This window comes from Porites lutea, chromosome 9, assembly GCF_958299795.1.
Source record: "Porites lutea chromosome 9, jaPorLute2.1, whole genome shotgun sequence".
NCBI classification, from domain to species: domain Eukaryota; kingdom Metazoa; phylum Cnidaria; class Anthozoa; order Scleractinia; family Poritidae; genus Porites; species Porites lutea.
Genome location: NC_133209.1, coordinates 19,683,688 through 19,697,903, shown reverse-complemented (window position 1 = coordinate 19,697,903; position 14,216 = coordinate 19,683,688). Strand labels below are relative to the sequence as shown.

At 37.9% G+C, this 14,216-nt stretch overlaps 1 protein-coding gene across 1 annotated transcript; it reads right to left on the bottom strand.

Moving 5' to 3' along the window:
• Positions 1-809: 809 nt before the first annotated feature.
• LOC140947809 (uncharacterized protein KIAA1958-like) lies at positions 810-2,683 on the bottom strand. The gene has a single exon (XM_073397005.1). It carries the CDS (start codon positions 2,455-2,457, stop codon positions 1,105-1,107), a length of 1,353 nt encoding a protein of 450 aa, XP_073253106.1. The 5' UTR covers positions 2,458-2,683; the 3' UTR covers positions 810-1,104.
• Positions 2,684-14,216: the final 11,533 nt, after the last annotated feature.

Below are 14,216 nucleotides of genomic sequence, written 5' to 3'. Positions count from 1 at the left end.
ATTTCAAAGAGCTACACAATGACCAAGAATACTATTGACCGACAATATACAGAGGGGGTGGAGCTGTATTGTCAACTATTACTAGAAAAGATTTCTTATTTGAGGGAGGTGGTTAATAGAGGGATGGCTTTTATTTGAGGAAATAAAATATTTTGTATCATCTTACAATAGAACTTTGATTTCCACTTTAAGGTCAAATCCACACAGCTAAACTTCCAAGGTTTCCATATTTGTAATGGTAACAGGACTGAGTGGAGTCCAATTCGGTCTGTAATCATACGAGTGATTAACAAAATCGGACGACCGCGTAGCGGGAGTCCGATTTGTTTAATCACGAGTATGATTACGGACCGAATTGGACGACACGAAGTTCTGTTACCAATTAATCATAACTTTAACAAAATTTGTGATATATAAGGCTTTTTTTAAAAATCAAAACACAAGAAATTCCAAGAATTTTTTTGCTAGCAATGAAAAAAAAAAGCCATTTCTGCGCGCGCGTGATGGCGCGTACTGTCCAATTACTTAGGCATGACGCGTACTGTCCTATTAAACTGTCCTATTAAGGCTGAAATCAGGGCAGTTGATAACCAATCAGGATTTGAGAATTTTGTTATAGTTATGATTAGTATATAGAGATTACTTCATGGTTGGTGAGTGAGACGATTTTTATTCACGAGTTGTGAAGAATCGCAAACTCACTCGTTCGCTGCGCTCACTCGTTCGTTTTCGATTCTTCACAACTCGTGAATAAAAATCGTACAAGCGAACCAACCATGAGGTAATTTGTTTATTATGTATGTACTGAGATATTACAAAATAATGTTAACAACTATCAATTGCGCGGTGAAATCAACACAAAGACCACAACGAGTTGCGAATGATTTTATTCGAGCAAACTGAACGTACAAAACTTCCTACAACATTAAAGTTATTCAATGACTCTGAAGAAAGTGGAACAAAGTCTACTTTTAAACGATTCTTTAACTTTAAATAACAATGAAAATTTTCAGCTTTAAATATCGCCGTTCAAAACCGTAACTAAGATATAAAATTTGAAAAAGTTGACTGTTTTGTAAATCTAATTATAGTAATGCATGCATTCTAATCAGAGTCAGAGTCCAGTACTTTTAGCCTTTTGTACCTCTTTGGAGAAGACTTTACCTCAACTTCTTGGATTGCCAACTTCGGGGATTGATTGAGGCTGTTAATAGAAATGCTGAATTGACCTCCATGAATAACAGCGCCCGTGAAAAGCGACATCGCTTGTTGGTGATGATCTGCCGCCGAGCGACCCGCCGAGCTAACTGAAGGATCAGTGGAGCATTCTCCAACTTGAGATGAATTAGTTTTCTCTAAGCTATGCACATTCCCGGACATCAGTTCACTTAAAGTACGAGACATTTTTACTTGCTGTTTTTCAGAAACTACAGAATAATTTGTCACACTTTGAAGATTTTTATGTCCCGACAGTTGAATAATATCTGTCGCTGGGATGTCGTTGTTTGTTAAAGTTTGGATCATTGTTTTGCGACCGCTATGGTTCTTTACATTGGGCCCCAGCCCGGCTTTTTCTGCCATTTTTTTCATTAACGAATTCAGCTTGTTCACGCCAACGGCTGACTTTTTAAACCATGGTTTAGAAGAATCTTGTTTTTTACAGTTATTTACTGCTAGATAAAATGGCGCGTTGTTGTCGTTCATTTCCGACGGTCTTTTCTCCGCGTAGAATTTGTAAACAGTGACGGGATCTCTTTCACTTCCCTGAACCGAAAACATTTTCGGTTTTATTTGCCTGACATCTCTGGGATTTTCTCCGGTTCGAGTCTTAGTTTGTCTCTCAGTATACTCTAAAAATTCCTCGCCATTTGTAGTTTGGCGTAGTTGCACATCGCCCCAACACATGTCTCTGTGTTCCTTACAACCACGGAGACCGAAATAGACTGTGTTGTTGAACCAAACTGTATTCAGTAGAGCCTCAGGAGTTGACTTTCCTAACAATCCTTTGTCATACAGCAGTTTTATGTCGTCTTCTGTGAGGGGAACTGAAGCGTTTGGTTTATCGCCTTTGCCTTTCTTCTTGAGATCTCTTTGTTTTGATTTTAATGCCGTTCGTGCTTTTTCAAACTCGACGTCTCTCATAATGCTGTAGCCGTAATTCTTCTTCTTTAAATACCGTTCAAAACTGGCCATCATAGCACGCAAGGAAGTGGGTTCGTAATCTTCGTTGTTTTCTTTCTTTCTTACTGTTATGATAAATTCGCTGATGAATGAACTCAGTTCGTGTGGGGGAATTTCTTCTACAGGCCTTGACTCATCTTTTAGCCTCAAAAACTCCTTAAGCAAAGCAACATTCTGTTCAGTTTTCTTCCTGGTGTTTTCGTTTTCTTGTCCTTCAATAAATTCCTCTACTGAAGTTATATCTGCAAACCTTGAATTGCTCGAAGAAGACGCCATGGTTTTCCTTTTGCCTAGTGACGCCGTCAGTGAAAGGCGGGAAAATCGATACGATTTTTGTCACTAGTGAAAACTTTCGTCTGCGGGTTGTGATTGGTCATACGGTATTTTTCACTAGTGAGAAAAATCGTACAACCAATCAGATTGCGTGTACTCTGCAACGCATCATTTTTATTTGACATATTCATTTTGCAGTAAATCTCAGTACATATATAATAAATAAATGTATGGTTCAGCTACATGTAAGAAAGACTTGCCAAAAAACTTATGAATTACTCAACTTGTCCAGATCTTAAGTGACATTTACATAACCACAAGTATTTGTTATTTTTGCATTCCCTAATACACCTTGTCTGTCTGTCCTTGTCTGTCCTTGTCTGTCTCCCAATATTTTTGCATAAACTTTGCTTTCAGTATCTCTTGTGGAATGCAAAATGGTGAATACTGCTCTTCAACAGATATCTTTCCATCACAATGAAACGATTCTCTTCATCAAATTCTCATTAACGTACTATTGTCTTAAAAGTTAAATGACTAGAACGCCCAAGAGCAACGTGATCAAACATTTTTTAAATTAAAAGTAAAAGAAAAATAGTGAAGAATTACAACTTCTAATCAAATCTTTGCTTATATTTTAGAATAAAATATTCTCGAAGCTGAGATTAGTTTGATCTGAGCTGCTTTAAAATCGAACTGAATCACTGCATGAAACTTTTTGTTTTGTGTTCTTATCTATGTATGCAATATGTGTGAAAATATCCATTATGAATCTATGTTTTTTAAAGAGCTACACAAACAAGAAGACTATTGACCGACCACGATACATACAGAGCGGGGGCAGCTGTAGTGCCAACTATTGATAGATAAAGTATGAAGGAGTGCTGCCATATATTTATTTGTTATGGTCTACAGTTCAAGGTTGCTTTTTGATTTCCATAAACGGAAATCGGCTCATCCTCGGTGTAAGAACCTGCTAAACTCACAAGTGACGTAAAACGGAGGAAACAAAGAAGTCAACGCAATAGAACGTAGAAAACAAAAGGTGCGAAACAAAGACAAAGTTCACAGTTTCTTACACCGAGGTAAACCCTGGAAATCTTCACGTCATATGTCGTGGTAGCTTGCCCTCGATCATGAAAAAAAAAACATGTTCCCTTTTTAACGATGATCAGCTCAGTAGTATGATAAACATGTTAGCTTCCTCGTGAATTAAACGCTTTCTTCATTCCAGAAAATCTGAGGAAGTATTAAAAAGTTGAACTAGAAATCATATGAGCTTACCCCTAATACGTGAAAAGGTGAAAAGGGGTGCCATAACAGAAAACAAACAGAAAGATCTTACCAAATCTTCATCCACTTTGCTGGTTGATGAAGAAGCACCTTCTTTGCTCTTTTTTATTTTTCTCTCCCCGTTATCTCTAAAAACACTCTTTGTGGGAGAACGTTTTAGCATGGTACAACAGCACCTACAACGCGACGGTTAACAACTGACAAGCGATCGACCAAGCGAGGGGCAAACAACCCAGCAAGTACGTCATGTAAGGTCACCTATTGACCAATAAGAACGCGGGCTCGAGTATTGCGGGGTTATTTTTTGGCCCTCTATTACAATTTTCCCCATGGTAAAGTACCCCGTTTTTGAACGCTTTTATAGCTCGCAGAAGTAAGGAACCATGAAGGTAAGCCCTATTTTAGGGATATTGAGAGGAAAGTGTGGCTATTTTATGAGGTAAATTGTCATCGAAAGGCACCGTCTTAAACAAGTTTTTCCCCGCATTGCTTTCTATTAAAATACGGTTCGAACTTGACTTTATCTATTTTGATGATGGGGAACGTTGAGTTTCTCGGGTTAATGCCACAAAATGAGAAATATGTTTATTTTTCCCCCTTCTCACTTTATACTCGGCAGCTCATTCTCGTCCCCAGAGCCACTCAGCTTAATTTGTAAAGAACCAGTGGCTCTGGACGCAACGGAAAATACGAATTTTTTCATTGGCTGAAGGGAATTGAATGCGTAGAGCAAATTAAAAATAAAATCTACTGCGCATAACATTTTACTTCCGGGCCTCTCGACCTGCAAACATGAAATTCGTGTCTGATTTACATCGAGCGCGACAATCCTGTTTTGTTAACAATTGAATACAATGTAATAGCAGTGAAGAAGAGAATTGGGGGTTTTCACTGTCATGCCATCAAAATTAAAAATGGAAACCTTTTAATGCAGAAAGTCTAGAATCTGGGAAATGAGAGAAGATAAATATACAAAAAAGCCTCCCAAGAATCAGGTCTGTGCAATACTTCATACGTGAGATATTCGGAAAAATGTTTTACCTAAATTTATAAGCTTTCCTGGCTGTCAGCTAAATGCTGCATCAAGCAAAGCTTGGAAATGCAAGCGTCCACTGTTGCAAAACGAAGAACCTTTTTGAGCCAAAAAATTGTTTGTATAAAGGTTTTAAGGTGCTATAATACCATGTGAAAGTAGAAACTCAGAAGAAGCAATAGTTTCTTAGTTTGAATTTTGGTGACGTCATATGAAAACCAGGAATTGAAGGTCATGTTTGAGAAATTTTTATGAGAATCACGAGCCTTGACAAACAATGTTTGCCTTCGTTGTGGGCTAATTTTGCCTCTGTATCGACTGTTGCATTCAGCGAAACTGAAAAGAGGAGTGAATGGTTGGCCCTTTCTCACATAGATTACTGTGAAACTCACAAAACTGTGAACACCAGAAATATTTATGGAATGTTATTCTGTTGCCAGAAATAAGCCAATAAGGCGCGAGAAAACTAAACCACAAACAGCAGCGGTAATTAGTTTATGGTTTTGATGTTTGCTTGTGTTTCCCTGAACTTTATTGTGATTTGCCAGTACATAATCAACATTCCTGAAATTTTTCAGGTGTTCACGGTTTTCTGAGTTTGACAGTAAAAGTTAAAAATCAAGCAATCGACACTTGTATGGCATTATAAAATCTAATCAGTCTCTAATTCCTCTTAATATTCGTCAGTGCTACAGTAAGAAAGGAAATCAAGCTCAAGGACTACATTACCGAAATGATATTTATGTATAAGTTTATTACAATGTGCTTCTAATTTATTGTTTTTTCTGCTGAAAGTACATCTCCTTTGCTATACTTATGGGTCAAGATAATTTTCTGTGTCAAGCCTTTATTCATTAGAGCACCCCTGATTTCAGTGCACAAAGCCAGAACTGAATGGCTTATGAATCTTTCGGGCTGCATGCATTAGGCAAGTTTTCACATTTTTGTGTGTTAAAAGATGATAAGGCAAGTACTCTTTTCAATCTACATTTTCTTCTGCTGAATTAATGCGTTAATCATGCTTAGATAATTCTGGAGGCCATCCGATAAGTGTTTATTTTGACAGTAAGAATTAGGCTGTGAAAGGAAAGGCTCTGTAGCCGACTTGTTACAAGTGTGTGGCAAGAACATATTCTCTTATCCTAACAGCCCTTTCTTGGCTTCCAGTCATGTACCAGTTAGACAAAGACAAACATGGGCCTCTAGGGTTGTTTATAATAACCAGTTAACAAAGAAGCAGCTATTGTGCAATTTTTCTTTATAAATAATTATGTTATTTATCTGATCACTAAATAAGGTAGCACAATGTTCTCAACAATTTGGTTTAAAAGTTCTAAAATACAAGAAAACTTTTAAGAAACTGTTGAAAATTAGGCACATATTATACGAAAACTGGCCCAATGTAGGTTTATTGACAATGTTATGGACAACTGAGGTGTTGATAAATAAAATAATAAATGGACAACAGCCTAGAGTAGTCTATTTTGCATCATACTGCAGGAGCAAGTGGTTGTTGATGATGACAACTGGATTTTGCAGTATGTCACCTTTGATAGGGTGGGTAACATAATAGCTTGAGCAACAGTAATATTCTAGGTTACTAGCAAATCCTAACAACTTCTGCTATCCGCCACCGCCTCCTTGAGCTTGCACACAGCCTTAGCTTGCTGAAGCGTATGGCATCCTTGTTTACTTGGTTATTGACATATAATGAGCCAAATTAAAACTTCCACTGGTCATTGATTCAGTTCTGCTAAAACTCTTTCCTAGTTGGAAATCCTCATATTATAACACAAAATAATCAATTTTAAGTAAACTGAGCGAGAACGGATGTTTTATGAGTCAAATGAGTCAATGAGTCATGAGTCATGAGTCATGAGTCAATGAGTCAATGAGTTAGATCTGAAAAAATAAAAGTTTCGGTAGAAACAATAAAATTAAGCATTACTTTTACTTAATTTGTCTACTTGCTTCATTGCTGCCTGCACATGCAAGGCCTTAGCCTGTGTACAGACGTCCCCCCTCCCTCAGAAAAAATCGGGAGAAGAGACGTCTGTGAACAGTTCGGGAGTATGCCAGTTTTGGAAGAAGCGATGACGTCATGATTCTATTGTTTTGCTAAAAATACGCAAAAATGGGAAAAAATAATCGCCAAAAACAAGGGAGCTTTTTTCAAAGCCTGTTCCAGGTCCACTCGTTCAATATCCGGGACTTCCGAGCTAGCAGTGCTGATGAAGAAGCCTTTTCCTTGCTTTTTGAATGTCAAGAGCAGTTTCTTGCCACATTACGGTAGTTAAAATCGACAGTTATCAAACAGCGTTCGAAGACGTCGCCGCCATCTTGACGGGCATCGAATGTAAGTACATGTCTTTATCTTTAGTTTTCAGTATCTTGCCGAATTTTTACGAAATCAAGACTAATTTTCCTCAAAACAACAACGTGTAAGGTGTGTTCAGGCAAAGTTTCATCGATGGTAACAACCTAGTAAAAATGGTAACCACACATTGAAAATTGCCAACGGACAGGAAGAGTTACTATATTGATGGTTATGCCTTAGTCTGTCTATGTGTTTTTAGTTATAAGCGATGAAGTCTGTTTTTGGTTGTGTTCACCGGCAATGTATGCGACTCTGATCTAGGAATCACTTTATTGATCCAGATCATGTGTGTGGAATAAGTTTTAAATCAGTGTGAGTAGGTTCTTATATTGATTTCTTATATTTTGATCAGGATGTCGGTCCAAAATGTAGACAAACATCTGGACATATTACAAACATGTTGTCGCGTTTGTGCCAAAAAGCTGGGAAAAGGAACGAGGAAGACAAATGTTAAATATCTTCAGAACGACATATTTGTGCTCTGAGGGCAAAATGTTGCTTTAGATTCGCCTCATGTTACTCTGTAATGAAAAAATTAATGTCCAAATTCAACCCTACCTCAGCAAAATAAAACATGTGTTTTTGTTTCTTTGTAGTGTGGTCACAGGCTTACCTACCACCACAAAAGCCCCTCCTCCCTCTCAAAAATGGGTTGGAGGAAAACAGGTTGGAGGGGGGCTTATATACCTTGTGAGTGGAAGCGCACACTCAATGACCATTCAACCATAGAAGAGACTGTGGCCCTTATTCAAGGGGCTTTAAAGGAGGTAGATGAGGAAGGAGACATGGAAGTGGAGGCTTGTGACGATTTTCTCCACATAATGGTCAATCCCTTACGTCAAATATTGTTTGTACTTTACAAGTGCCAAATACATAATATGTTCAGTCCCTGTGCTGTGCAAAGGTCAATCTGAAACAGGGAAAATGCCACACTCTCCCCCATCAATACCTTCGCATGAGCAACAAGCCCACATTTTATGTCATAATATTGAATATGTTTGTATTTGAATAAATCCTAAATTATTGAGATTCTCTCGATGAAAAAGCATCTATATTAATGTATCGTCTTCAACAAATCATCCTCCCTAATAAATAATACATGAGAGACATCTCACAAGATAACTATTGAAAACCTATGTCAGCTGCTACTGTCTTCATTATATCAATTAAGCTTTGGTTTTTGGTTTTCATGTCCAAGAAGGTGTTAAAAAAACAAGATTTTGAGATATAAGAGTGTGTATAATATGCGAGCCAGCGAGCCATGGCAGCGAGTCATGCAGGTCAGATACAACTCGTTGAAAACAATACATAAAAATCAAAAACAGTAATACCGAAAGAATTAACTGAAAGCTAACCATGGTAAATAAGTGTTTAACCCTAAACAGCACTTAATCATAACCCTAACCCCAACCTAAACCCTAATCAGTAAAAAGAATGCCCAACCATAATCTGTAAAATTTGCAGTTTTTACTTGTTTTTACTTTATTTTTGCTAATGGTCTGCGAACTTGCATAGCTCCCTTGCTCATAGTTTATGTCAGGACCAGAAATAAAATGTTTATTTACAAAAAACAAAATGTAACTATAAAATTAATAACTTTTATAATTGTATCTTTACTCTGATGAGTGAGCTTTGTTTTCTTGAAAGTGCTGTTCAATAGAAACATGGAGAACTATGAAAAAGAACTTTGGAAAACTTATGTTGTGTCCATGCCAAGTGCAGCAATCATTATTATTTTGGGCCAAACCTTGTCTAATAAAATTGTTTGAGGGTCCCCACAGAGAAGACTTGGAGAAAAGTGCTCCTCAAAGTTACAATGCCTTTTGTTTGAAGGCAACCCCAGAGTTAAAAAGAATATTTAGTATTATTCGGATATACATCAAATCCCATATAAGAGGATATTTTATAACAACCCATAACCCTGTTGATCTCTGACCTCTGGTCAAATCCTGTGGACTACAAGACTATAGTATCCCATTTTAATCAATATATCCAAAAACATGTAACAGCCATTCTTAGCTTTCCAATATGTATATTAAATTCGAAAGAGTCTCTTGCATTTGTTAAGCTTGAGCAAATAATCAGTGAATTTCAGACAGTGGAAAAATGGAAAGCAGTAGGTTTTTTTGAAGCGGGAAAAAGAAAAAATGATCAGGGATGATAAGCAAGATTTTCACTTTGCGGGTTTTCAAGAAGAAAACGCGGACACAATACCCTCAGAAATCCCTTGTAAACCTGTTGTATACCTGGACGGAACCCCTTCAGAACATACACCAACAGAACATCATATTCGAAAAAAACAGATATTTTACTCACAAATGACTCGCTTGCACCAAAACAATAACCTGAATTACAGGCGTCTTCTCCGGCCAGTCGCTCACTCCCCGAGAGAGAAACAGAAGCAACGGGAAAATTACAATAAAACTTACTCTTTGCAAACATAAGGAAATAAGTTATAGAACAACTCACTTTTTTAGTTGTTTCCAAAACATTCTTTTTTCTTATAATATAAAAAATTAATGAAAGAAATAGGCACAAACTTGTTAGCGTGCTTACCCATTTACATACGCAGTGAGTACGAAGTGCCTACAAAACGCGCAATAAGCGAAGAACTATAGCGCAAGAATGGTTACTCCTTGTCCTCAAGGTACTTCCCAATTCATAGTAAGGAGAAGACAAATAAAAGGCTCGATGAAACAAGAATAAACGAGAATTTCTGTCAATACTCTTTCCTCTCCCTTGTCCGCCATTTTGTATGTTTTGAAAATGACCATCGCCATGGTGATCATGTTATGGTTGGTGACGTAGACCATTGTTTTCGCTTCTTCCAAAACTGGCATACTCCCGAACTGGTGAATCGCCGTCGTTAATCGTGTTCCGGTATACATTTGCATAAGTTATTTTTTGTTGTTGTTTCATCTGACAGTTGAAAAAGCGTTGACAGACCAAGACGACTGAGGACTCTTTTAGAGCACGTACGCAGTTATTCTCTCGGATGTTCTCAACATTTATTGCTAAGCTAAGCTCTAACTAGAATATCTAGCTAAAATGTCATTTAAAACGAGTATTTCATGCTTTTGAAGTTTTTTTAATTTTTTTTTTTAGCTCGTAAAGTCTGTCTGTTACTGTACATCGATTTCCTGTGGTTTTTGATTTGACAGAAGTTTGATCTCGGAAGCACTGTTTACATTTCCAGTCAAGCGTTTTATGCATGTTTTATTCATTCAGGAGTTGATCCACTCGATGATTTTGAGTAGGTTTCATGTAAAGGATCGTTCACTTCTCTTCAGCAAGAAACTACAATAGCCTCACTTTTGCCTAATTCTATGAGTCATGACCGGCACATATAGGCCAAAAAAATAGCCCTGGCGTCTGTACACAGGCTAGCCGAACATCTTCACGCAATGTCCACGCTAAAATCCAGATATAAGATCTCTGATTAAGCGTCGATTTCTGTACGTCCACCCGCAACCGGTGCAGCAAACATCGGTGGTCTTAATCTCACATGCCTATTCCAGAGAGCCGAAATCCAAGTAAACAAATATACGGTAAGCGGTAAGCTGTCCACAAAGGCCGAGTTTTTCCCCGGGAAATCTATTCTGAGATTCATTCACCAATCGCAACACCGGAAATTATTTGCTTATTGGCATTAACATTACAACCAATCAGAGGCTGTCCCCAACATTCCGGGGAAACGGGAACACGATTATCGTCGGCGATTCACAGACGTCTCTTCTCCAGATTTTTTCTGAGAGAGGGGGGACGTCTGTACACAGGCTAGCAAGGCCTATTTCTGACATGAAATCTCAACTTGGGCTGTTTGTTAGCAGTATTTCTGGCCCTGCCGCTACTAACTACTGCGTGCATGCTCCGAAAGATAGCCATCCCAGACACCCTTCAAGAACCATTTAAACCATCAGACAATCCATACTACTAGATTTTCCATACCAGAAGTGAAGTGCTGCCCAAGGTTGTTCATATTAGGTGATGCACGAGTTTTAAAGCGGCGAGCTTATGTAAATAAACACAAACATATTGCAAACAATGAATGCCCAAAGATTTTAATCAATCAACGAGCCTTGAAAGCTATTTAAAATTACAATGGGTATACAGTAATACCTCAACAATAATTATTCGTACACTGTATGTTTCTAATCACTGACTGTGTACAACGTGTTCGACTCGCTATTTCATACCCCTCATTGGGCAAATTACAATAATGGTTATTCAGTTTGTTCGCCTCGTAGCATCATTCACCTTTTGAGGCAAGTAAAACTGATTGGAAAAAGTGGTGAACTACATTGGGAAGATTATCAGCTGAAAACAACTCTGCTATTGATTGTTGGAACGGACGCTTAGTGTCCTGGATCGTCTTCATTGTGTTCATGATCGACAGCGATCCACAGCATGAAAGGAAATTGTATTCCCCTTGATAAGATTCCTCGCTAAAACCTAATGAATACTTCCCGGAATACTTACCTTTACACCAGCATGACAAGCTAATGAGTATCATACCGATACAGATATAAAACGCACTCATGACCGATTTTTTACTGCAAACCGGGCCCAAACATCAACACACCAAATATCAAAGAACGATTGTTCCCAGATCTACCAGATTTGAGTCTTTGAGCGCTAGGAAATTCCATAATAGGTTTGTCTCAGTTTACTTTAAGCGCTGTGTTCAAAGGGAATTAAACACTTTCTTCCGAGGCACTCACTAAATTTAGGCTGGCTTATTTTTCGCTTCTGGTATACGGCAGGGCCTGGGAACTGCTAATAAACAGCCTGGGGCGCCTAGGGCGAGACGTCATGTCAGAAATAGGCCTTGTGCAGGCAGCAATGAAGGTAGTAGACAAAATAAGTAAAAGTAATGCTTAATTTTATTGTTTCTACCGAAACTTTTAATTTTTCAGATATGACTCATTGACTCATTGACTCATGACTATTTTCTCATTGACTCATTTGACTCATTAATATACTTTACACTCAAACTAAACAATTATACAATTATAGCTGTGAGCAGATGTTGTACTTTAACTCTGCAAAACACCTTGCACTCCACTTTTAAAACATGACGAGAGCAGCTACCCACGAAAATGCTTTTGGGTTTGCATAATACTCAAAGTGTACTTCTTAAGCGGGTATTCTAAAGCATACAGTCTATATAAAGTGTATATCACTCTACATTTCACTGTTCCAGATAAGAAAGTACAGCTATGTAGCTTATGATCACCTGTTCTAGGCATTCAGATAGTGAGAAGTAAACAAGAAAACAAGAAAAAATGGCTTCCTAGTTATAAGCCCTCCCCTAAGCTTCCACTATTACATTTTGAAGCTTAGTTAAAAACCAGTAAATGCAAAAAGTATTTTGTTTCGAATCGCTTTTTCTATTTGAGTTATATAGCCCCTCAGATATAAGCCCCTCTTTTTTCCAAAAAAAAAAAAAACCTTAAAGCCCCTTACCCATTTGAGGTTTGCTCATGTGTCCTGAACTTCATGGTGATTGGTCACTACACAATCAACATTCCTGAAAATTTTCAGGCGTTCACGATTTTCTCAGTTTGACAGAAAAATAATTGACAAATCCGTCTTTGAGGTCCTGATGATGGTATTTAGTTAGAAGATGATAACTGAAATCTTTAGGAGGATAAACCTCTAATAGATAAAGGTCCCCTTTTGCAAAACACTGAATGGCCACCATAAACACCAAATGACCCTCAAGTTTTATGATTAGGGTTAGGAAACTGAGTGAATCAAGTTTTAGTAAGGGAGTAAGGGTTGTTATACAGAAAGAACTGATCTGAACTCGATTCACTCAGTTTTCTTGTCCATGGAAGTGAAAGAGACTTTCTCATTATATATCACCCCCTCCAGTAAGCTGTCAATGTTGTCAATGTCTTCTCCTTTTGACTCTAAATTATCACTTAATTCTAGTTAAGTGAAGTCTGTATTTTCAAACGGCAGCCCAAAAAGGCCATTCTCTGAAGAAAGCTCAGGAAGTAAAATTTTTTCCTCAGTGGAGCGGTGAGGGACAAAAAATCCGTTATGAGCATGAGCAGTGATATTTGTAACTTCTGCATATGCGTGACCGGATGTCCGAAATTTTCGGACATCCGGTAACGGCTGCTTCCAGAGCCCCTCGTTTCAATACCACCTGACTAAGAAACGCCGGGCTCTGGGTGCGAGAATTTTTATCCGCACTTCCGCGCACAGCGCATGCTCGTAGCCATTTTTGCAGCCATGTTCTATGAGATTTCTGGCTATGATCTCACGATTGATACGGTATAAGTACATACGCGGAAAAGGTGTACTAGATATCAACCCACGAACCTGCTGTCTCTCAAAGTATACGCGGCTCAGCACGAGTTTTACTCGAGTTATAATGACGAAAAGCAAGCAAATAATACTAGGTTCTAGCGAATAAAACACGTAGCCTTCATCATCATTATTTACCCGTATCGAAGGGTGATTTTGATACATAATGCTAGGTTTATACGAAAACAATATATTTATAGTACAGGCTCGACCTTATAACCTCGTGGCCAAGGCAGACATTCGGATACTGCTTTAGGCCAGATTATTTGTAACGCCTAAAAGTTGTAACCTGTAAGACTTGATTGTTTCAAGTGAAACTATCAGGGGAGTATACTTGTTTGATCCAAGAAGTCAAGGGTTATATATATTAACTTATTGCTCATTTTGTGTACAACGGCAACATGCCCATGAGTACAGGGATTACAAGACGTTAGTGCAGCATGGACTGGCAGTACCGTCAACCAAAAGCAGTGTTTCAGTTGTTTGCATCATGTTTTATGCCACCTTTAAACTGAAGAAAAAACAATCGAAATCAATATTAGTGTACAATCTTGAGTATTCAAGTTTATAACAAGGAAATTTTATGAGTTTCTCTTTGTTTAATTCATGACAATAGCAAGGTAATCCGGGTAACTAAAAACTTTAAGTCATACCGAAGAAGAAAACTAACCATTGAAGGCAACTAGCTCCAAGAACGCTTACCTTAATTATGAAGTTATAAAAGAAACAATATCATAAAAA